Genomic DNA, 25,085 nt, shown 5'->3' on the forward strand with positions numbered 1-25,085 from the left:
GTGGAGATAGGTTATTTCATTGTGAAAATGATTCCAGTTAGACGTTATGTTAAAAGCCCTATGAAAGAGGGTAGACATGGAGTTTAGTTTAAAATTATAAAAACAGTTGGTATAAAAATTCGATCCCAGGCCGGTAAACGTTTCCTTTCTAAAAACCGTGGTGTTAAAATGATCATCATATCTAAAAACGGTTACATCCAAAAATGGCGCTTTATTTTCCTTTTCATATTCAATTGTGAAATTAATGTTAGGATGTATTTCATTGGCATAATCAAGAAATTTGGCAGCCTGATCTTTATCTCTGAACAATAAGAAGGTATCATCCACATACCTATTACAAAATAATGGATGGTAGGCCAAAGGGCAGTTGTCCAGTATGTTTTCCTCCAGGGTGCACATAAAAATGTTTGCAAAGGTGGGACCCAAAGAGGATCCCATCGCCATACCATCAACCTGAAGTTAGGCTTTGCCGTTAAAAACAAAGGCTGTGTCCTGCACAGCGAGCTCGAGCAATTTTCTAGAATCCGTAAGGTTAAAATTATTGAAAGTGGCATCTGGGTCTGTAAAAATACGGCTAACAATAATATCAATGGTCTCTTCTACCGCTACATTAGTAAAAAGAGACTCCACATCCATGCTAACCATAAATAAGTCTGAATCCTGGGGTAAGATTTTTCCTTTAAAATTTTCTGAATTCTTACAACTATAGATATTGGTAGTTAAAGGCGCTAGGAGAGGCACAAGAAATTTGGAAATTTTGTAATTAGAAGTGGTATAGGAGGTGAGGATGGGCCTCATTGGTATACCTTCTTTATGGATCTTAGGTAACCCATACATCACCCCATATGAGGCACCTGTGCTATATAATGAAGTATAAGTATTTTCACTAATGATTTTCGAGTCTTTAAGGTATTTCAAAAAGCGGTTGATTCGGTCTTCTATCTTAAAGATAGCAGAGTATTGAGGTTCTGTTTTTTTAATTTAGATTTATCTCCTAAGATATTTTCCATCTTTTGTATGTATTCGTATTCATTTAGTATTACAGTACCTTTTCCCCTGTCAGGTTTTATTATTGTTAGGTCGTTTCCCAAGTTCTTTAAGAATATTCAAGTCGTTCTTATAAAAGAATGGAGTCCAACGAGCAGTTAAATTGTTAAAAGTTTTCTGAGCTATACCTTGTAGTTGTGATCGAATTTTAGGTACATCTGCATCGAGGCGGAGGTTAAGAAGTCTAGCAAATAATGATTCCAAAGATCCAAAGAATTGGTTATATGAAGGTTTAAAGCAAGGTAAGCAAAAATCCAATCCTCAAGAAACATAAAACTCTTCTCTCTTAGATAATTTGTAATTTGATATACTAAACAAAGTTCCAGCTTTCTGTTTCTTTCGTGAGTACATCGGACCATTAATCAGCAATACATTTAAAAGTCATATCTTGTACATGAAATGAAGGAGGTTCATCACATTGTAGCTCATCATCATCCACTGCAAAAATCATTGCAGATAAGCAAAGTTCTTCCTCTAACTTTTCTGTGTTAATGTTAGGAGCAGTGGTATCTATTTTAGCAAGTGCTACATCTGAAATATTGGTATCATTGCATTCTTGTTCAGTGTTATACCGAGATCCCATCAAGGCAATTTCCTTTCCAAGAAGGAATTTTTTTATTCTGTACTTTATTTGCACAGGGGATGGGGGGGGGGGGTCATAATTTCTATTCATTTGTCTAAGACAGCAGAAAAAATGCTCTAAACAATCTTGGTTCAATCTGTAGGTCAGCAAGCAGGTTACATTATATTTTTCATTTAACATTCGGTACAGCTTAGAGAGGGATTTTGAAGAAAGTATTAGCCTTTGCTGAAATTGATACAAGAAATTCTTCCCATAAACTCTCATTTCTTTTGCAGTTTCAATCATTTGTTCCAAAATCTGATTTTGTATTGCCAAATTTGTCCCATAGGCATTTCTTGAGGACTTATTTGACTCTGTGAATACCCTTGAATTAAAAAGATCAAACCACCTATCGGCTAGCAATATGAATTGACTAGTGGTATCCCAATCCTTACTCTTTAATAGTCCTTGCTCACCAAAAAACTGTATAGATTTGGCTGTTGTTTCAGATAGCAGCTGTGCAGCTAGACGAACATTCATTCTTCTAGGTCCTTCTACATCAATATGAGTATCATTTAATTGTACGATGTCTTTAAGTCTTTCTACTTCACTTGACTATCTCTCGTATGCTTGAATTTGTCACACATTTGCATCCTTTGCTTCTATCTAATTTAACAGATTATTTCTGATTAATTTGATTAGATGAGGTGCATCTGCAAATACAAAAATTTCCCTGTCATTAGATGCTGGATTTGTAAAGCTTGGGTTTTCAATGTTTGCACCAAGTGTTTTCAACAGCTTAAGATTTGTCGATCCCAGGTCAGATCAGTGTCAAAGTCGTAATACACTAACTGCTTCCAAGGGGTTGTCAATCCCCTTAACATAGCACATAGAAGTTTCTATTTGGGCTCGTGTATTATGTCACTACCTTTCTCATACGTCCAGTCAGATGCAACACTTGTCTCATCAAATGACAGTACACAAAGGCTCTCAAAATCTGACATTTTTTCAGTTTTTTGGCTCAAAAGTTGAATCACTGGCAATAGCAATAGCACACCAGGTTCAATATCTAGTTTAGACACACGGCGGTTAAGTGTACTAACAGATGGGAGAGGAAGATTTTTTTTTTTTTTTTGTCTTAGATATTTGTATGTTTTTGGACTAAGACTGTGCAGTACCAGCACTTCAGCAATATCACCATCAGCATAATTTCCAGTTTGTTTTCCACCTAACATTGCATCAATTTGTTTATCTGTAAAAAATTTCCCTAGTCTGGTCTGCGTATCAGACACATCCCTTTGGTATGAAGTTTTAATCTGACCTTCTAATATTTTTTTCTCTTTTTCCCATTTTTTTTTCATCATGAAGCAGAGCAGTATTTTCTTGTGTTAACCTATCTACCAGTTGCTGAAGTTTTCTATTGACCTCTACTAAATGTGCAGTAGATTTACTAAGGTTACCAGTACCACTGACAGTCTGTGAAGGCTTGCATAAATTTGCAATAGACAAAGGCTTTGAAACAGACGACATCTTGCCAGGAGGTTGATTTTCTTTCAACACAGATGGTATCTTCCCTGCGCATGCTGCATTACCTGAAAATTTAAGGAAAGAGTTATTACTCTCATTTAAAATTTAAAATTATTATTCAATAATATTTTTTTATCAATGATGGCAACACTCTTAAATCTCCTGGGAATTCCCATTCCTGTATAAGTGTGCTCACCAGTTAAGGAAATTCTGCTTATTAAACAGGAATGGATGCCAATCATTGTTTATATAGATTGCTGTATTAACCAATGTATCTTAGCACTCATTGCTTGCTTGCTTACATTAACAATACTAATTGCTTGCTTACTTATTATCTGGGTAAGAGTTATGGATCACATTTACAACTTAAAATTATTAATAAATAAAATTTTGTTATCGACGATGGCAACACTTAAATCTCCTGGGAATTCCCTTTCCTGTGAGCAGCTGCCTCTGTTATCCCCCAAGGCCAACAGAATTTTAATTCCGTTGGCCTTGTTATCCCCCACACTATGAAGGTCCATAGAGACAAGGCCTTACATAGAAAGGGTATCTTCTCTATGCATGCTGCATTACCTGAAAATTTAAGGAAATTCTGCATATTAGTAAGTGAACTGTAGTAGAAACGAGAGAGAGAGAGAATAAACTGTAAAAAACATATTGACACTATTCAATTTAAGCATCTTGGAGGAATCGGTTTCCTAGTAGTTCATATTTTAGATTTCTTTTAAAAGCAGATTTTTCGAAATGCTTGCTGCATATCCGCTGCGTCATGGGGTTAAAATGAGCCTTCCTCCCGCACAGCTGAATCCATTTAGTCCTGTGTTTCTTTATCTTTCGGAAACCGATAATAATTATAAATTGATTTTCCTATCGAATAATTTGTACAGTCACGCACTGCGCAACTAGGCATCGTGACAAGTTGGTGCGAGTTAAAATTCTGTTGGCCTTGGGACCAATATGATAACCTTGGGACAGAGCAAGGCCGTGAGACAGATTGAGTGGGAGAGAGATGGATGTCTGACCTTCTGGCCCGCTCATTACAGACTGGCCATAGGTTCAGCCTAGGACCTCTTTTGAATTGTCACTCGGTCTGTGCTTTCAGCACCTTATGGTATTGACTCCTCTCTACTTTTGTACTTGTTTTTTTTTTTTTTTTTTTTTTAACTTTTTAAACTTTTAATTTGTATTCTGAGTTTGTGATTTTAACTTTTGTTTTATCTTTCTTTAGCTTGATAATGGGACTTTTATGTCTTGAAACGTCGCGACAATAAAAGTACATTATAGTGGGAATAAAGGATTGTCCTTCACCTTGCACCGACTGATGTCTACTGGTTGATAGACCCGCCTTCAACTTTCACTATACATACCTACATACTACTACTACATACATCATACATACAGCTACATACATACATAACATACATACTATACATACATATATATATATATTATATATATATATAATATATATATATATATAATATATATATATATATATAGTGTTAATGTAAGGAGAAAATTTTTTGGCAAATACCTAAGTGCAGAATTTCTCCAAGTACACACCCATATATATAGTCACATACACAGAGGGAAAGAGAGAGAGAGAGCCTCATGGTCAATGTAAAAGGTGGTGGTTATCATAAGAAAGATAAAAAAAGAGGGTTCAACTTGAAGTTTCCTCGGAAACAATAAAAGCTCTTGGCGACGCGACGTGAGGGGAGAGAGAGAGAGAGAGAGAGAGAGAGAGAGAGAGAGAGAGAGAGAGAGAGAGAGAGAGAGAAAACCATTCATTGTGCAAAAGAAGCTTACAAAGCACAGCACAAGAGGCAACCCGGACGCGGTGTGCGTGTAGGGGAAAGCCCTCTTGAATGAATGGCATTGGCTGTGGTATTATAGATACCTTTTCCACCCTATTGATTACTAGACAAACGTCATTCATTAGGGCTGATATGGTACTCAGGTAGTATTACAAAATTTAAAACTTACAGATAACTATATTGGGAAATTACACTGTATAATTAGTCTTAAGTATTATAAGATATGGAACTTTTATATATTTTGTTCAATATAAAAAAATATTTGAATGTCTGCTATACATGATACACATTTTATCAGGTTTCTGTTGAGGTGCACAATTGCTACGGAGTAACATGTGGTATACTTTGGAGTAAATAATATGCAATGTTTTACTTTATAACAAGTTAAGACCTGAAATAATTACTTGACAGCATGAATGACATTCAGATGAGGTCAACACATCAGATTTTATATAAATATTATAAGAAAAATTAGATATACAACAGTTTTAATGATGCTAGCACGAAGCTCCAAAATAGATGTACTACAACGTAGTTTATGCTCAATATGCTAATATAGATATTTAAATGAATGAGTGACATTTAGATGAGGTCAACATATAAAATTTTATATAAACGTTTTAAAAAAAATAGACCCATAACAATTTCAATGATGCTAACAGGTAACTGAAGAATATGATGTATTGCAATTTAGTTACTGCAACATTTGCAGATAGTTATTTTGCTGAAAGAATTGCGTTTAGATGAGGTCAACGCATAAGATTTTGAGAAAATATTATATAAAAAAGTAGAAATACAACAGTTATTTCTTATGCTACTAGGTAGCTGCCGAATAAGACATACTACAATTTGATTTTGTACAACAAGATACAATATATACAAGTCTATTGACTATCTGGAGCCAGCAAATTTTGGATGAGTATTGATAACCCTTTCCAGCACACCAGGTTGCAGAAAATGCTTGAGTAGGTCAACTTCACTCAGTCCCTGTGGCCTGTAATGAGTAATCTCTTCACACTGCACGAGATAATGACTTAGAGTGAGCTTCCTTAACTTGCCGCATAGTCTGCAGTATGTTTCTGATGGACTGACAGCTGGCAGTACCTCCCAAAGGTATCGGCTCTGCATCCTTAAGTCTGCTATGCGTTGTTTGCTCTCTTCTGCTCTTCAGTCGACAAAGTTTGTAGTCGGGTGGTTTTCCTCCAGTAATTTCAAGGTACTTTCTCATTGATGAGTGTGTTTCCTTGAGCATATCTATTCTCTTATTGTATCTTCGCATTATTTCCATACCAACCGAGTCCTTCAACATACCCAGGGATGGTGTCAATTTGTAATCCACTCTCTCCTTATTTGCGCTTTCTTTAGCAAGCTCGTCGGCTCTCTCATGGCCTTTGATTCCAATGTGGGAAGGCACCCATTTGAATGCAACCATTCTGCCTGCTCGTCTTATCTGTGATAGCAGGTCTATAGCTCTGCTCACTATGATATATGATTCAGCTTTTCTTGGTGTTAGTGATTGCAGGGCACTCAGGCTATCTGTTGCTATTATGGCATTGTCCTTATTCCTGTTTATGATACTCAGGGCAGCTGTAATACCTAGAAGTTCTGACTGTAATATGGAGCATCCATCTGATGATCGTAATGACAGAGAGAGTATACCTCCTCTCCATTCTGATACACAGTTACCCCCGCTTCCTGCTCTACCATCTTCCAGAGGTGACCCATCTGTATAATAATGTACCCGTTCCCCCTGAATACTGTCCAGCCTCTGAAAATAGTGATTCTTCAGCAATGCAGGATTCACCTCTTCCTTTTTCCCTTTTAAAGCTGATAGCAATATCTCAGTCTCTGGTATGCTCCATGGGGGGATGCCTTTTACATCTATCTTGGTTACGTCTAAGTATTCTTTCATGCTAGAATCCTTTATTAATTATTGTCTTGGTGCAGTAACCCAACCATTCTTTAATCTTTTAGGATAGCTGTGAATTGAGAGAGAGAGAAAAACAATCTCTGGAGTTGTAGTCATGTACTTTCTATTCTCTAGAGTTGCAGTCATGGATTGTACTTTCTATTTTTCAATTATTTTGCACGCTTTCTATTGATCTTGCCGTATCTTAAGCCCAGATACCCTAAGGGGAATTACCATGCATTGGAGAGTAGGATCAAACCAAGATTACTATTGTTCCTAAGGGCAAGGAGTAAAAAGTAATAAACACGGTCACTCCAACGAAGTAACTTATTGGCAGAGTGGGAGGAAACAGCTAAATCGACCAGAAAGTTGGAAATAGTATAGTACTGTGAAATGTCAATCTAATCTACTTTTATAGCCGATTGTAGAATACGCAAAAAAAATTATCTTAATGAAAAACATGCCAACAATTTCTTACTTTTGAGGCAACACACACACACACACACACGCATATATATATATTATATATATATATATATATATATATATATATATATATATGTATATATATGTATATATATGTATATATATATATGTATATATATATATATGTGTATATATATGTTATATATATATATATATATATATATATATATATATATATATATATATATATGCGTGTGTGTGTGTGTGTGTGCCTCTAAAGTAAGAAATTGTTGGCATGTTTTTCATTAAGATAATTTTTTTGCGTATTCTACAATCGGCTATAAAAGTAGATTAGATTGACATTTCACAGTACTATACTATTTCCAAACTTTCTAGTCGATATATATATATAATATGATAATATATATATATATATATATATATATATATATATATATATATATATATATATATATATATATATATATATATATATATGGCGCGACATCCCGTTCTGTGACTAACCTCCTTATGGGAATCGACTCGTACCCTAAGAAGATGCTTCGTGGATCCAACATTATTTCCCATAAGACGGAATAATATAAGGTGTGTTCACTGAGGAATCCGGTCGCTAATTTCCCTCTCTCTGTGACGTCACAGGAGCACATCGACTGGGCGATGCACTTATCACTCCGTCAGTTGCAAATTGTTGCAGTTCACGATTATGGGTGTGCGTTCCATATTTGGGTGCATTAATAGTTCCAGACAGAGATTGGATTTTCTTTCACAGGTTCCCTAAAGACCCCAAGGTGTCCAAAGTATGGATTAATGCATGTAAAAGAAGTGATGGCATTAATGTTAAGGATGCCAGGATTTGTTCTGTCCATTTCCGTACAGAAGATTACGAAAGAAATCTTCAACATGAACTGCTACCACAAGTTTACCAGCGAAGTTATCACAGATTAAAGAAAACCGCAGTTCCGTCTTTAAATTTACCTGTTAAGGACGTAAAGTCAGGTATGGTTTAACAATTTGTTTACAATCTCATCAGTGCAATTTTTAGTGACATATCTTCGGTTGATAAGTAGCCTGGACTAAATTCTTGAAATGAAGTACTAAATTAGATTAGGCCTAGCCTATGCAATGAATGAAGAAATTATCTGATTAAGGCCATACAATTTTTTTTCTTTTATTTCATTTAATGGATGTAAAGTTGTTCGAACAGGTGATTAGACCTATGCGTAGTGACGTACTTCTGAGTACGTCTTCCTGTGCAGACAATAATTAGGCCTAGATCTTTTATTTCTTAAGAACCCCACTAAGGGATATCGTGGGGTCAGACTATAGACTGAGTCCAAGTGTAGACTGAGGAATTTCTTGTTAGGTAAGAACAACATTTTAAGCAATCATGGTCATAATGTCGCTCCCAATGATGATAACATGCCACGTATGAGCAATACTAGTGTTATGGAACCAGGTAAGTCTTGGGTTTCCAAATCCCCTGAAGAAATTGACTCCAGTCATGTTGACTTAGACTCTGAGTTATGTATCTCTGCTCATCTCTTGATGAGAATTCCTCAGGAAGGTCTACCTAATGAGCTGGAGGAAGAGGATTTTGTAGATCTTGGAGTAGAGTCTGAAAATGGTATTGAAATTGAAGCCTTAAATTATCTGGGTGGTTATATAGATCATAAGTACAGAAATAAATATCCTTCCTTAGGATTCCCAGAAATTGAAGGCCTTAACAACAACTGGATCTCCAAAGTGAGGAGGAAAGTGCTGTTTAGGCCCAGTCCTCAATTTGTCAGTAATTGAAAGGAAATGGAATAACTCTTTAAATCTTTTCATGGGGAACAGTTGAAACCAGGCGTTGATGGGATTACGAAATTAGTTAATATTTTCAGGGAATTAAACATTGATGCTCCAGAGGAAGTAATGAAGTTCTTTATTAGGTGCAAAATACATTTTAGGATGAAGATATTAAGTGCTGAAAGGAAGTCAGAATTTCTTAAAAAAGGTGTAAACAAAATGAAAAAAATTCTTCAGTAATTTTTGGTAAATAAATAACAATACGCTAATTCAATAAAAGTCTGGAAAGTTTTTTTTTTTCATATTCATTCACCCTCGTTACTTTCGTTATTTGTATCCCAATAAGATTATATTATGTATGGTAAGGTCTTAGATATCTTGATATAACTGTTTTAAGTGACAGAGAGAGAGAGAGAGAGAAAGTATTTTCCTGTATGGAAATTGTGAACACCAGCATAGCAACAAATTACTGTCAAAACATACGTAATCATTAAGTGCACTGCCCAGTCGACGCGCACCTGTGACGTCACAGTGCGGGAACCGAGCGACCGACGATCTCACCTTATGTTATTCCATCTTGATTTCCCATATCACATCTGGGACAAGTATACTTTTATACCACATTAGACGTCATCAAATGGCAGTCAGTCTTTTACTCAGAAAAGGGAGCCAATTGCAAGGGGTTTTTCGGTATCAAATTAACATCAAGGGCATTAAAATGTTCATCGATTATTTTAGTGAAGCCTGTACGAAGTTGTTAGAGTTTATGTACGGAAAAGATGCATCGAATTTTTCCTTTGAAACGACAAAATACAAAGAGCTGTTAGGAAACTTGTTACTGAGCCATTTCCTTATGAGGTTGTTAATGATCTTGGTAGGGAAACAGTGGTCATTTAAATATTTGCAGAGGAATGTCATTCCGTTGTGGAAAAGTTGCTAGTCTGAAGTGAGTAATGTTGCCTGACGGATATGGGTATAAACAGAACTTAATTTAAAATTATGAAAACAAAAACTGTAAAAATTGGAGCCCAGACCTGTAAATGTTTTCTTCCTAAAAATAGTGGCATTAAAACAGTTATTATCCTTAGATACCAAAATGTCTAAAAATATATTCTGCTAAACTCTAAAAAATTTAAAGATTTAATATTACCTCAATGCCCCGACTTATCTTTGGCCAGCCTTGATGTTGAGTCCCTATTCATTAACGTGCCTGTTAAAGAAACTATTAATATTATTTTAAAAAATAAGTTATTTCCTGATTCCGAGTCTAAGTTTTGCCATTTCAATCGTGTTTCTTTTAAAACTTTTTTTTAGAATTGGTCGTGCTGGATGGCTATATGGGCTCCCCCCTTGGCCCAATATTCGCAAATATCTTCATGTGCTCCCTGGTGGAATACATGCTGGATGATTGTCCATTATCCTTCCGCCCCCTATTTTATGCTCGATACGAGGACGTCACTTGCCCTTTTCAGCCGTGAGTTCCACTCTTTCTTTCCTTGAATTTACTAACTCACGCCACCCTAACATCACGTTTACTGCCGAAAAGGGTAAGAGTGCCGTTTACCATTTTTAGACGTTCTGGTATCTAAGGATAATAACTGTTGTAACATCACTATTTTTAGGAAGATAACATTTACAGGTCTGGGCTCCAATATATATAGTGTTTGTTTTTGTTTTTATAACTTTAAGTTGAGTTCTGTTTATACCCTTATCCATCGGGCTCCATTACTAACTTCAGACTGGCAACTTTTCCACAACGAAGTGACCTTCCTCTACAAATCTTCTGACGATAACTGTTTCCATACCAAGATCATTAACAAGCTCATAAGGAAATGACTCAGTAAAAAGTTCCCTAACAGCCCTTTGTATTTTGACGTTCCAAAGGAAAAATTCTATGCATCTTTTCCGTACAAAAATTCTGACAACTTCCGTGCAGGCTTTGCTAAAATAATCAATGAACATTTTAATGCCCTTTAATGCCCTCAATGTAAATTTGATACCGAAAACCTCCCTTGCAATTGGCTCCCTTCTCTGAGTAAAAGACTGACTGCCCTTTGATGACATCTAATGTGGCATATAAGTGTACTTGTCCCAGATGTGGTATGGGAAATTATGTGGGATCCACGAAGCGTCTTCTTAGGGTACGAGTCGATTCTCATAGGGAGGTGAGTCACAGAACGGGATGTCGCCTGTCCAACCCAGATGCATTTAATATAAGAAATCATTCTTTAAAATGAAAGCGAGCATCGAATACAAAGATTTCTCTATAATTGGATAGGTCAACAAAGACCTATTTATTTTAGAGACGTTGAAAATTAAACAACTTGTTCCTGTTTTAAATACCAAGTCCTCAGCTGTTCAACTTTTTTATCTTGACTTTATTGTTGTTCTCCACGCCTGTTATTGTTTACTTTTCGTTTCTGCTTTTACTTTCACTCTGGCAGGTTACCTCCTCTCTTCCTTTAGTTTTTTATTGTTTATTAGTTTTTTAATATAACCTTGTCAATAAACCTAGCTTAAGTGTAGATTAATGTTCAAAAGTTAAGTATATCTTAGGTTTACCAGATCACTGAGTTGATTAATGGTTCTCCTAGGGATGGCCCGAAGGATTAGATATTTCTACGTGGCTAGGAGCCAGTTGGTCACATAGCAACGGGACCTACAGCTTATTGTGGGATCCGAACCACACTATATCGAGAAGTGAATTTCTATCACCAGAAATAAATTCCTCTGGATCCGCGTTGGCCGAGCCGGGATTCGAACTTCGGACCACCGGATTGGCAGCCGAGCGCGAAAACCACTCGTCTAGCGAGGAACTAGATTAATGTTCAATTTTATTATGTTTTTTATAATGTAACTTGCGTTTTAACGTAACTTATTGTATGTTTTACGTATGGTTTCCTGTTAAGTTGACTTATAATAAATATTATTTTTAATTTTATATTTTTCTAAAAGTTTTTAACAATTATTTTATTTATTATATCTATTGCCTTCATCTTCTTTTATATATATATATATATAATATATATATATATATATATATATATATATATATATATATATCCCACAAGTGTTCTTGGTGCTTTTTCGCAAGCTGACTTTTGCACTCAATCCCACACCAAGTCAGCTGATTAGATGACTTGCAGCATACCGAATGTATATATATATATATATATATATATATATATATATATATATATATATATATATATATATACTATATATATTGTATGTGCTCTTGGTTGGACAAGGGTGCTCCTATTGATCATGACTGCCGAGGGAGGGAGGGCTTGCGCGCGTGCACACACACACACACACATTGTGACAACACTGACACATTCGGTATGCTGCAAGGCACCTAATCAGCTGACTTGGTGTGGGATTGAGTGCAAAACACAGCTTGCGAAAAAGCACCAAGAACACTTGTGGGATACGGCGTGGTTCTAGGGTTAGCATCCAAAAACATTTGTTTAATATAGAAGGAGTGGCACCTTTTGAAGCTGCCACTAACACCCCTCCTCGGGTGAAGGCGCGTAGATGAATGCAGTAGGCCTACTTATGAAATTTAAAAGGATGGGCGAACTTCCTTTTATAGAGTCTGAAGTCCATGGAATCTTTTCAGTCTTACTTAACTAGCCAGAATGTACAAGCGTTCGTTCATTTTCCAAAATTTAACAACCAAAAACAATCTAATCCCAAAATTTTCTTCCTTTATAGTACAAGAGAGCCTCGACGGTGCTATCTATGGGGTGCATCCGACAACAGTTCACCGTGCCCGAAAACATCTACCTTTCCCTTTATGGGAGACAGTTCTTGAAGGAGGCCCACCATTTACTCCGTGTCCCAGAATTCGACCCCCCTGATGTCCAATACCGTCCCTCAGGTTACCTGATGCTGGTGACGGAGGCTGGTTACGACCAGCTGATGGAAAATTATAAGGTTCAGGTGTAAGTTGAGTTTTCATTTGGCTTATCAATGGTTAGACATCAATTACTGAAGCGTGTCTGGTATTTAATCAGTGAGACGGAAGTTTATCTCTCTTTATCGGTTAAACTGCTTCATGGAATGAAATAAGATGAAAGATTAGAATCGACTAGAAAGCCAGTTCTTATTTCCTGTGTTCCGTAGGGGGTTAGTGCCGTCAGTGCACCTCATGTGGGGCACTGCAGGTATTACTTAAGGTTCTTTGCAGCGTGCCTTCGGCCCCTAGCTGCAACCCCTTTTGTTTCTTTTGGTATACCTCCTTTCATATTCTCTTTCTTCTATCTTATTTTCCACCCTCTCCTAACAATTGATTCGTAGTGCAACTGCGAGGTTTTCCTCCTGTTACACCTTTCAAACCTTTTACTTTCAATTTCCATTTCAGCGCTGAATGACCTTATATGTCTCAGTGCTTGGCTTCTGGCCTCAATTCTATATTCATTTCAATTGTTTCCTGTGTTTTAAAGACAGAAACTCAAATCAAGATATGCTATAACTGTTGATCTGAAGAGAGACTTAATTCCCAATAGTATGAAAAGGTTACAAAATTAGCACCTTGGCAAACTAGGACGTTTTGTGACCAACAGCTGAGACACTGACCCATAGAACGAGGAAACTTGGCGAGTTCTTACTTACCGAATTTCTTATAAACTGTAGGCTTTAGGCATCTATGTCAATATTTTATATACGTGAATAACGATGCCACTTGCCCTCTCAACTTAAACGATGGTACCATATCACAAGCTATTATAATCCAAGACTCAGTGAAATTACTATGGGTTTCAGAGACAGTGCAAGCACGTTTTTTGGCAATAACTCTGTAACGAACACTCGTATCAGAACGAGATTTTGCTATAGTGTATTATACCCAGTGCCGTAATTTATAAGAGTATCGTGAATCACTAATTGTAAAGAATAAAGACATTTGTCCCTGTACCAAGAGGCAAAAACTCCATTAGCCAGAAATGGATACGAACACAACAGTAAAAAGCTCCGCCTACCCTCTCCCCTCACCTCCACCGCCACCCCCGTCCTTCTTCCTTCCCTCACCTTCCCTTTTCTCTCTCTCTCTCTGAAAGTTGTTTCAGTTTAAACTTATTTTGTATGATTTTTCTATCTATCTATCTAATATTATACATTGTTGTATATATCTAACGATCCAGTCGGCTGTTAGCTGCCAGTTTACTGATGTATTTATGCATTGATCCGCTCATCTCTCTCTCTCTCTTAAAGTTACTTCAGTTTAAACATTTTGTACGATTTTTTTCTATATCTATCTAATAATAGTTTACATTGGTGTATATATCTAACGATTCACTCGGTTGTTACCTGTCTGTTGACTGATTTATTTATGCACTGATCCGCTCATCTGTGTGTGTGTGTGTGTGTGGTAGTGGTACCTACTGTAAATGGTTATTAGAGTGAGAGATATCTGAATGTATGGTGAGGCAGTAAAACGATAGACACTATGATTTATGGTAAAGCGGCTGTTATATGTGCATCGGTATAATCAAGAGTTTAACTCTAATGAATGTCCGGTAGAAAGGCTCAATTTTTATTTGTATCACAGAGTATCTATAACCAATTGCCTGTTCCAACTAATCTGAAGGCACTTGGCGACTTTCTCATGGTTAAAAAAAAGTTGAAAAGTTGCGTGACAAACTGATTTCTGAAACCGTGCCGACAGTTTTCGTGGTGGCCATCTTTTCTTCACCTTCGTAATACAAGTACTATATTTCTTATACCCTGAGTCCTTATGAGGATTACGAAGAAGGTAACAAACCACAAGTATAGCAGTCGCTTTACCATAAATCATAGTGTCTATCGTTCTATTGCTCCACCATACATTCAGATATCTCTCTCTAATAACCATTTACAGTAGGTACCACTACCACACACACACACACACACACACACACACAACAGAGAGAGAGAGAGAGAGAGAGAGAGAGAGAGAGAGAGAGAGAGAGAATACAGATGAGTTGATTTGTTACCGGGGAGGTTTGTGAGGTAATATCTTACGTATAAATGATTTCACACCGGTGGGGGGGAATCTTACCTATCTAGGGCTTTCGTTAGAATATACTCCAATGTAAACTATTATTAGATAGATAGATTGATAGAAAAATCATAAAAAATAAGTTTAAACAAACAACTTTCAGAGAGAGAGAGAGGAGAAGGGAATGTGAGGGAAGGAAGAAGAGCGGGGGTGGCGGTGGGGGGGGGGGGGGGAGAGGGGGGTAGGCGGAGCTTTTTACTGTTGTGTTCGTATCCATTTATGATAATAGAGTTTTTTGCCTCTTGGTACAGGGACAAGTGTCGTTATTCTTTACAATTAGTGATTCACGATACCCTTATAAATTACGGCACTGGGTGTAATACACTACAGCAAAATCTCGTTATGATACGAGTGTTCGTTACAGAGTTATTGCCAAAAAACGTGCTTGCACTGTCTCTGAAACCCATAGTAGGTAGCCTGGCCCTGGATATGGGGGCCCCGTGAGTGTATCGAGGTAGACGAAATATAAAAGAAATGGTTACTTTTGTGAAAATCCACTGGACCTTATTCGGTCAATGAAGCTGGTGCCTCTTCAATTTGTGGCAATTCGAGATGATATTTTCTTGAATAACTATGGCCTTCAGTTTTTTTTATATCTATATACCGAGTCCTTGGTTCGATTTAGTCACCGATAATATAAGACGAAGTTATTTGTTCTCTCCCAGACATAGACACGAAGTTACAGAGGTCAAATCTTCCACTGACTCAAATTTCGACTATCCCTCTTCCATCCTTTCCCAGAATCACAGATAATTTTACTCAGTAATGTGTCATGTGAAGGATGTTATGTCCAAACTAAACGTTTTTGTTTGGTTTTAGTAATGCCGGAGCCAAGCTGAAAATGATGACGCAATCGCAGCTGAAAAGGGAGTATCCGTATATGGTGACGGACGATATCGCATTGGCCGTTGTGGGCATAGAAAACGAAGGATGGTGAGTGTAAATTTCGGAGATGAAATTATCTATGATATAGTAAATGCTGAATAATTCAGTAAATAGGCCATATTCTTTTATACTCTAAAGTTAGACATAAATGAAATTTTTGCAACTCAGTTTTGTTCTTCTTACCATGGGCATAAATGACTCATTTCTCTCTGATATTAATAAAAAATTAGATACCATTATAATGAGTTTAATTCTTTTAAACTCACCGAAAACAACTAGGTTTGATCCATGGACTTTATTAATGGGGTTTCGGCGTAAAGCAACGTCCCTTGGCGCAGTATATGTGCACGGGAAAGTCACGGCCATTAATGACAGGTTCAACGCGCCTGCGCAGAATCTTAACGTAGTTCAAGTGAGTATGCCATTTTTTTTTATTGGCGTTTATCAGCTGATTCATGTGGTTCTCACATTTTCTTATATACTGATGTGATTTTATTGAAGGCCCTAGCTCATGGAGTGTTTACCGAAAGATCAATATTTTGTTAAAAGTTTATCTATCCACATTCCTATTGGAAGACTTTTGCCAACAGTCATTCCCCTTACTGAATGAAGGCTTCTTTTGTCAATACTATCTTCAATCTTTCTTTGCGATTTGCATAAACATTTTTACTCTAATGACAAGCTATGGTTTTGATATCTATTCGTTCAGCGAATTCTCTGCCTGATAATTTGCCATCTCTATTATAGCTTAGTTGCGTGTCATAGGCCTACTATTGAAATGTTCGTGATTTATGGACTACTTACACCATCGAATGATTACTCAGGTAGATACGCCAGAGGGAGACACACATGACATAGAGTTCTCCACCATCGTTATGGCGGCCGGAACGTGGTCTGGGGAAGTGAGCAAATTGGCGGGTGTCGGAGCAGGCGATGGAGTTCTGGCGACGCCATTGCCCGTTGAACCCAGGTGGGGCAGAAAATTGGGTCTGGTTTGGCCTGCAAATTTCATTCCTTTGTGAATGAAAAGAATTCTGTAGCTACACACACACACACACACACACACACACACACACATATATATATATATATATATATATATATATATATATAATATATATATATATATATATATATATATATAATTATAATGTATACTGAAATGATCAATGGGTAAGGATATGTTCTACTAGTAAGATGATAAAACCCAAGGATTTTTTAAATAATAATGTGGAAAAGGTTAGGTTTTCCCAGTGATGAAGATAAATAGACCTATTATAGTTTCTCTGATGACTATTAAGGGGAATGATTGGGATATTCATGGTGATATGGAGAAAAGGTCGGTTTTGCCCGATGAAAAAGGGAACAACACTTTGACGAAAAACGGGAATGATATAAAACGTAGAGAATCATATACGATTTAAAATAATTTACTCTGTTGAACTATTTATCTGCAAAATATTTGTTCAGTATTTAATGTAACTAAACTTTATTTTTGTTGAGTTATTGTCTAAAGAAATTTGTCTTGCGTTATTTTCTGAGGAGTAAGTATTCTCGGGAATTTATCTAGACCAGTTTCCTATTTACCTCGCCTTCAGGAAACGATATGTATACTGCGCCCACGTTCCCGAGGGACCCGTCGAGAACTGTCCCATCCTCTGCGACTATACGGGAGCTCACTTCCGTCCCGACGTCCTTCCGAAGGTATACCTTTGCATCAGGAATCCCACCGCTGAGGAGGAACCACCCACCGAGGACCTGGAGGTGGATCATGATTACTTCGACAATATAATCTGGCCGCAGCTTGCTAACAGAATCCCGGCGTTTGAAAATCTCAAAGTAAGCAGGAGGAGGTAGAACTTAGCAGGTAGCCAGGGAAATAATCTTGAAGTAAGTAGGAGCCAAAACTCAGTAGGTAGGTAGGGCAATCATAAAGTAGGAGATCAAACTCAGCAGAAATTTAGGGCAGTCATAAAACAGGAGCCAAAACTCAGCAGATAAAGTAATCACAAAGTTGGAGACAAAACTCAGAAGGTAGTTAAGGCAGTCATAATGTAGAAGCCAAACTCAGTAGGTAATTGGAGAAATCTTAAAGTAGGTAATTAGGAAAATCTCAATCAAGCAGGAATAGGTAGAGCTCGGCTGGTGATTATGGAACTTAAATTAAGCAGGAGCCGAAACTCTGCAGGTAATTAGGGAAGTCTCTAACCAGGAAGTTGTAGAACTCAGCAGGTAATTTTGGAAATCACCAAGTAAGAGGAAAGAGACAGAACTGAGCAGGTAATCATGGAAATCTTATAGTAAGTAGGAGAAAAACTCAAAAGAAAATCTACAATCTAATAGGGCATCTTTAAGTGAGTAACGAAGTCCACAAGTGGAAAAAATCTATAGGGAAGCAACTAAATTTACAGGCAGGTAGAAAAAAGGGAACAGCATGCCATAGATAAATAAGTGAAGCTACTAGATGTCAGAAACAGACTAGGGCACACTAGAAGCAGAAAAATGTCGATGTGAACAGGAAAGTATACCTAAAAGTCAGCAGGAACAAATTCAAGAAGGAAATCAAGAATTGGAAAAATAACATAAGAATGAGGAAGATTTGGATTTACACAGAAAAATGTAAAAGTAATGTCTTGTTTCAGGTCCGTGGATCCTGGGCTGGTTTCTACGATTACAACACGTTAGACCAAAACGCTGTCATCGGGAAACATCCGTTTTTCAACAATCTGATTTTCGCCACTGGCTTCAGCGGCCACGGTGAGTGCTTATCCTTGGTGACAAAGTAGGGTGTTGTCACCTAGGCCTCAATGATGGCTTATGTTCTCTGTCACGTAGGCCTCTGTGATGGGTTGCGTTCTCAGTCACTAGATTTAGTTTTTTTTTTATAGGTCTAGATGACGGAGATACGTTCTTTTTCACCTAGGCCTAAATTATGGGTTACGTTCTCTGTCACCAAGACTCAAATAATAATATGTTTACATTCTCTGTCACCTTGGCGTAAATGATGGGTTACATAGTCTCCCCTAGACCTAGATGATGGTATACTTGTCACCCATATGATGGGTTACATTCTCTGACACCTAGTCCTGAATGATAGGTTACATCCCCTAACGGATAGTCCTGAATGATGGGTTACATTCTCCATTACAAGGCCTAAATAATAGGGTAGATCTAAGTAATGTAGGGCCGCGTCGGTATTTCCTTGGAAAATGACTTTACGGTTATATGTTGGTCGACTGTAATTAACCCCCCCGGGGGACTAGTATTAAACACGGTGAAATACATGACTCTCCCAAATTCCCAATCTCAAGTGGCTTAGGTATTCGTGGGACCGTTCCTTGGAGTCTGTACCGTGAGTGTACGGAGTTATTGCTATAGAATTACAATGGGTTACGTTCTCTGTTACCTAGGGCTAAATAACGGGTTACGTTCCCTGTCATCTAGGCCTAAATAATGGGTTACGTTCTCTTTCAGTGTCACTTAGTCCTGAATGATGGGGTTATGTTCTCTGTCACTAAATTGTTTTCTATCTTTCTTTTCAGGAATCCAGCACTCGCCAGGTACCGGAAGAGCTGTTATGGAATACCTCCTATACGGGGGCTATCGTTCAATAGACCTCACGAGGTTTGGGTTCGAAAGGATCTTAAATGACGAACCTATAATTGAGAAAAACGTTCTTTGAGGACTATAGGTACAAACTAACTCATGCTACTTATTGTTTCCGTTGTTTGATTTAATTATTTTTTTCTTCCTACAAAGGGGAATCGATATTCTAAAAAGGGATTCAGTTGAAGACGACCTTCCTGTGTAATTCAGTATTTTTTGTTATCTCTCCTTATCCTTTTTTATTCTCCTTTGTCGTTCCTCCCGTTATCAAACAGACAAAGAAAATTCAGGCTTCAAGTGATGACCTCCAAGCGACCTTCACTATGTTCTCTGTCTGAGATAAGTGATGATACAACCCACACATTATACGTTACATTTGGTCCCGAATGACTTACGCCTGTAGTTTAAGTGTCTGATGAAAATGTTGTCTAGCTTGATGCAAAAATTAAACGAAAAAAAAAAAATTTTAAAGAAAGATGAGGGCGCAATGGTGCATGTTCTGGCAAATTTCAGCACTTAACAGTCAGAGTTAGAACCAACTAGTAGCTAGCAAAGTCCACCCACAATTTAGTAAAGTGCACGGGATTGTGGAAATGCTCCGTCTCTTGCCTTTAGACATGTATGTTTTTATATCTTATGTTGCCAGCTTAATGCCCGAGTTTTCTTTCTTTCTTTCTTTCTATTCTTTTCTTTTAGGTCTAATTGACGGACATGTTTGAATTGAAAACGCAATTCTTACACCGTACTTATCAACTGTAGAACACCAGTTTATTTTAGTATTATTATTGTGTTTTCACAGCAATATTAAGTATAAAGCAGCCTTTATTTCCATCATGTATAACTCCAGAAAGTAATAATAAAGAAATGATAAAACTCGCTTCCTCAGCTGAGCGGTACTTAGTTGTCGTAATGACGTAAGAATTTTTCATATTATATATATATATATATATATATATATATATATATATATATATACATATATACATACATACAAACATATATATATATATATATACAATCAGATGAGAGCATTAAAAAGGGTCCAGGAATCCACCAAACATTGTGAAGAATATTTTATTAGGTACGTTTCATACTACTTCAGAGTACATCTTCAGCCTGTAATTATAAAATTGTGACAATTTAATTAACAGTAAAATAACACATTAAGACTAAAACATTATGATAATAAGTTAATTAAAAACATTTAAAACAAGCAATAGAATAAAGTTTTATTTCCTTAAAGTTTTATTCTATTGCTTGTTTTAAATGTTTTTTAATTAACTTATTATCATAATGTTTTAGTCCTTAATGTGCATCCTTTCATATTCTCTTTCCTCAATCTTACTTTCCACCCTCTCCTAACACTTGATTCATAGTGCAACTGCGAAGTTTTCCTCCTGTTACACCTTTCAAACCTTTTACTGTCAATTTCCATTTCAGCGCTGAATGACCTCATAGGTCCCAATGCTTCACCTAAATTCTATATTCAACTCATATATATTTCATTACTAGTTACTTGAAGATACTCTTGTTCAGAATTATATGATTCATAGATGAAAATGCGCCTGAAAGTTTTAAGAGATAGCCCATCGAATATTACCATGATATATATTAATCATTGTTTGAAAATGGGTTTGTGTGTATAAATGAATTATTTATACTCAAGCTTTCTACATAGTAAAATTCCCTCGCATATAGTCTACACGAAACTAGACGGGAGAATACATAATAACAAAAGATTATGAGAAAGATTCTGTACCACTATTATCTAATCTTCAACTATCTTTTACCTACAAGTCTCCATGACCTTTCTTGTTGTAAAGCCGGTGTAATAAAAAAAATAACATCCCTTTGCATTGTTCTTTGAAGAAAAACGCAAAACAAAATTGTATTATAACCTGTCTATATTCATAGCAGTAAAGGCCCCGAACGAAACTTTTCAAATCATCTTGAAGCAACTTCCATCAAGGTCAAGCGGTACATTCTCATCAGATTTTTTCGTAACTGATGTGTGTGTGTGCGTGAGTTTATCTGAAAGAGAGAAAGACTGACTGAATCCCTTATCAGGTGATTGTTGTTACACACCATCTCATCTTTCAGTGTTGCCACGGAGACGTCTGGTATTCTGTAACTCAATAGTAGATTTAGTTCTCTCTCTTCTTCTTCTTCACACTGAAAATCTATTGTGTGGTAGATTACATAATAAATAATTCAGGTTCCTTGTCTTATACCATATGAAAATCTCTTCAGTTACCATCTTTTCTCAAGTTTTTGCCATGCAAGTCTAATTTTTCCTCATCCTTGGTAACTGGTAAGAACTGAAAGATCTCAGCCAGATATAACTTTTTTTATTAGAGGAATGTGATGGAGCATTCTTTGTTATCCACTTAAAAACGTTCATAAATGTGTAGAATTGGCCGCGTTCATTTGTCCTGCAAGGTGCGTTTAGTGAGTGGCTTGGCGTTGCGTAATATGAGAGCATCACTTCGTCATGGTGGTAGGTACGTATAACTTACTAGACGAATCCGGGTATATTGGTGGACGGTTTCCTGCCACAACTGACATGAAATATTAATTTTCCGGATGGTTTTATGAGAACGTCATTCAATGTACGGACGGTTTAGGTCAGGAAGTACACAAGCTCGCAAGCAATAGCAGTATGTTTTCAGTTATCCGTTTTGCAATAAATCCTTGTACTACAGTGAATAGGATGTTTGCCTGTTCATGACCTCACGTCTGCCTTATACAGAAAGAAAGTGTTTTATTTTATGAGAAAACAATGCGTGTAGGCTACGTGTTTCCACATTTCTTTTGGAACTGTTTACAAAAGATTGGAAAGACACTTGAGTGTCTAAAATTAACTCTCGTTCATGGTCGTATAATTCGAGGAACCCGCCTCCAAGGCTGACTTCCCTGGTGGAGACAAGATTACCCGGCCGCCCCCACCCAGACGAGAGTAGCCTAAGATTCCACTCGAGTCACTTCTAGTATTTAGTGATAATTACTTCAGTCACGAGGCACAGTAACAGACGGTTAAGTTATTATAAAATTCTAATGCTGACAGAAGTACTTAAATTTCCAAAAACAAAAAATTATCTAGATATGTATAAAAGAAACCGAGAACTAACGAACAAAAAATTATAACCTGAGTCTCCATTCAAATGATACTCTCAATATAAAAGCATAAATGAAAAATTAAGACCTTAAAATAAATAGTATTAGATTCAACAGCAAACCGAAAATTAAACATTTACAGTGTTATAAAAAAAGGAAATTCAGTTGCAGTCCTTTCAACCGAAAGGAAAGCACCAAAGTACTGAAACCCGCCGACGTGAAAATCGTGCAGGGGCAGGAGCTGAAGCTCACAGCTGTGTAGCACGTGAGATGGGGTTGACTCGGATATAGAGAGGAGAGCTTGGACAGACAAGTGACGATCGCGTTCACTTGAGGAGCCATTGTTATGCGATAACTGTCTGAGATGGCATCGGTATCAACTGCGAAGACCAGCAACAAAAAAGCCACTTCTGGTAGCCAATGCTGGGTCATCAACTGTATCAATTACAGGAACAAGTTCACAAAAAAACAGGTCACATTTCACAAACAAGAGACCTATTTTCATTCATGAGAATCTTTATGACTGTTGAAATAACCTCAAGTAAATATGTTATATCGCAGTCAACGTCACACCTGCTTTTATATCTAATAACACGTAATGAATGTTGTAAAAAGCTTTTTATTAAAGCAGGGGTGTTATTTATTCGTGGTACGTGCTTACAGCCCGTAAAATATTATTACAAATGACGAATTATATCGAATACAAGTGGTTCAGTGTGCTAAAATCTACCTGAAAAGTCACTGGCATGTAGGGTTACCATCAGTCCATACAACCATGGTTATGCCTGACTATGTTTCCTACTACTTGTACTACAACAATGTACATAGGCTAGTATCATGAGGCCTAGATCCGGGCCTGCTGCAGTTTTAAGTGTCAATGAAATGTTATGGTAGTGTTAGCGTGACCTCCTTCCCGAAAAAAGTACTTTAACATGACCTGTAACCCAGGATAGACATTTGTCAAGAGCCAGCGTCCGTCGAAGCAATACCTGAAGACCTCTAATTTCCTCTCGAAGTTAAGTGTTTTCCCTCAAACTAACACATCAATGCCGTAATTTTCGTGCTGTGGTAGAGGTGGCCATTCGGTATTTTACCCTATTTAGTACATGTTATCAATAAGTTCTCAAACCTGGTATGGGGAGGACTCTGCTGAATTTTAACGATAATTAGTTCTGGCTCTAGAGTAAAACAGGACTGTAAATTTGTGGTGGAAAGAAAGGCACATAACTTCGACAAATTGGTCAACTATATTGCTCAAGTGAATACAAACTAGCTCAGCAGACAGAATTAAATTTTTTATCTCTACATACAGTACACATTGTCACTGGTAAATGCTGCAAAGATAATTTACTATTCATTAAAGACTGCTGAGAAAATAACCATATTGTAGTTGCCATATCTACAAAACTTTGTGGCTTAACCGTAGAAGAAATATGCCACCAAAATTAAATATTTTTACTTCTGCATACAGCACATATTGCATATAGTAAATGGTGTATAAATCATTTGATAGTCTTGGCGGAGATCCGAGAAAACACGTTTTCAAGAGTACAGGGTTTCCCATAAGATTGTATAGGTTTGCGCTATTATTTACATAAGAATTATCGCATAGCAATGGCGTCAGGCAGTGCACGTCACAGACTGCTTTGGCTGTTATACGGTGTCCAACCTCTCCTCTCTATATCTGTGGGATGACATTTGCCCACAAAGCTAAAAAGTACTTGAGGTCCGCAACCATGTTTAAATTAGGTTATTCTAATGCTTTTATGCCCTGAGATACTAAAGTAGATTCACATCAAGCGTGCATCTGATAGCTTGGGCATTCCCTTACGACGCTCCTGATTGGCTGTTGATAAGCCAATCACGGCCGTTATGGTTACAGGCTCCGTCAAAAGCGAGACCACATCGCCAGCAACGCTATAGGAAAGAGTGGGAAGCTGATCCAGCTTTCAAGCCATGGTTACAAGATGTTTCTAATGATCCTCTGAAAGCCAAATGCCGGGTTTGCAATGTAGTTATGGTTGCAGAGTTAACAGTAATTAAAAATTATGCAAAAGGGAAGAAACATTCCTCATATTTCAAAAATGTACCAAATGAGCAGGCTTCGATTGCAAAGTTCTTTCCGAAACCCCAGTGTAGTACATTACGAAATCAAATAGCTAGAGCTGAGATTAAACTTGCTGGATTTCTTTCAGAGCATAATATTGCATTTAATGTATCAGAACACTTAACTGATCTCTTAAAAGTTATTTTCCCTGAATCCATAATTGCACAGTCAATTTCTTTAAAAAGAACTAAAGCTACAGCTGTCGTTACCAATGTCATGGGTGAATCACATAA

The 25,085-nt window shown here is 37.1% G+C and overlaps 1 protein-coding gene across 2 annotated transcripts in view; it reads left to right on the forward strand.

Annotated features, from left to right (window-relative positions):
• Positions 1 to 25,085, forward strand: part of LOC135224460 (FAD-dependent oxidoreductase domain-containing protein 1-like) — a 30,130-nt gene that overhangs the window by 4,015 nt on the left and 1,030 nt on the right. Inside the window, exons 2-8 of one of the 2 annotated variants that reach the window (XM_064263459.1) lie at positions 12,818 to 13,047; positions 15,960 to 16,073; positions 16,305 to 16,437; positions 16,850 to 16,995; positions 17,624 to 17,864; positions 18,668 to 18,782; positions 19,568 to 19,716. In XM_064263459.1, coding sequence (XP_064119529.1) covers positions 12,818 to 13,047; positions 15,960 to 16,073; positions 16,305 to 16,437; positions 16,850 to 16,995; positions 17,624 to 17,864; positions 18,668 to 18,782; positions 19,568 to 19,707 — 1,119 coding nt within the window. In that variant the 3' untranslated portion in view covers positions 19,708 to 19,716. Of the gene's footprint in view, positions 1 to 12,817; positions 13,048 to 15,959; positions 16,074 to 16,304; positions 16,438 to 16,849; positions 16,996 to 17,623; positions 17,865 to 18,667; positions 18,783 to 19,567; positions 19,860 to 25,085 lie in introns of those variants that run through there. The other variant, XM_064263458.1, reaches the window with a different exon arrangement.

The sequence above is a fragment of the Macrobrachium nipponense genome, chromosome 12, assembly GCF_015104395.2.
Source record: "Macrobrachium nipponense isolate FS-2020 chromosome 12, ASM1510439v2, whole genome shotgun sequence".
Classification (NCBI taxonomy): domain Eukaryota; kingdom Metazoa; phylum Arthropoda; class Malacostraca; order Decapoda; family Palaemonidae; genus Macrobrachium; species Macrobrachium nipponense.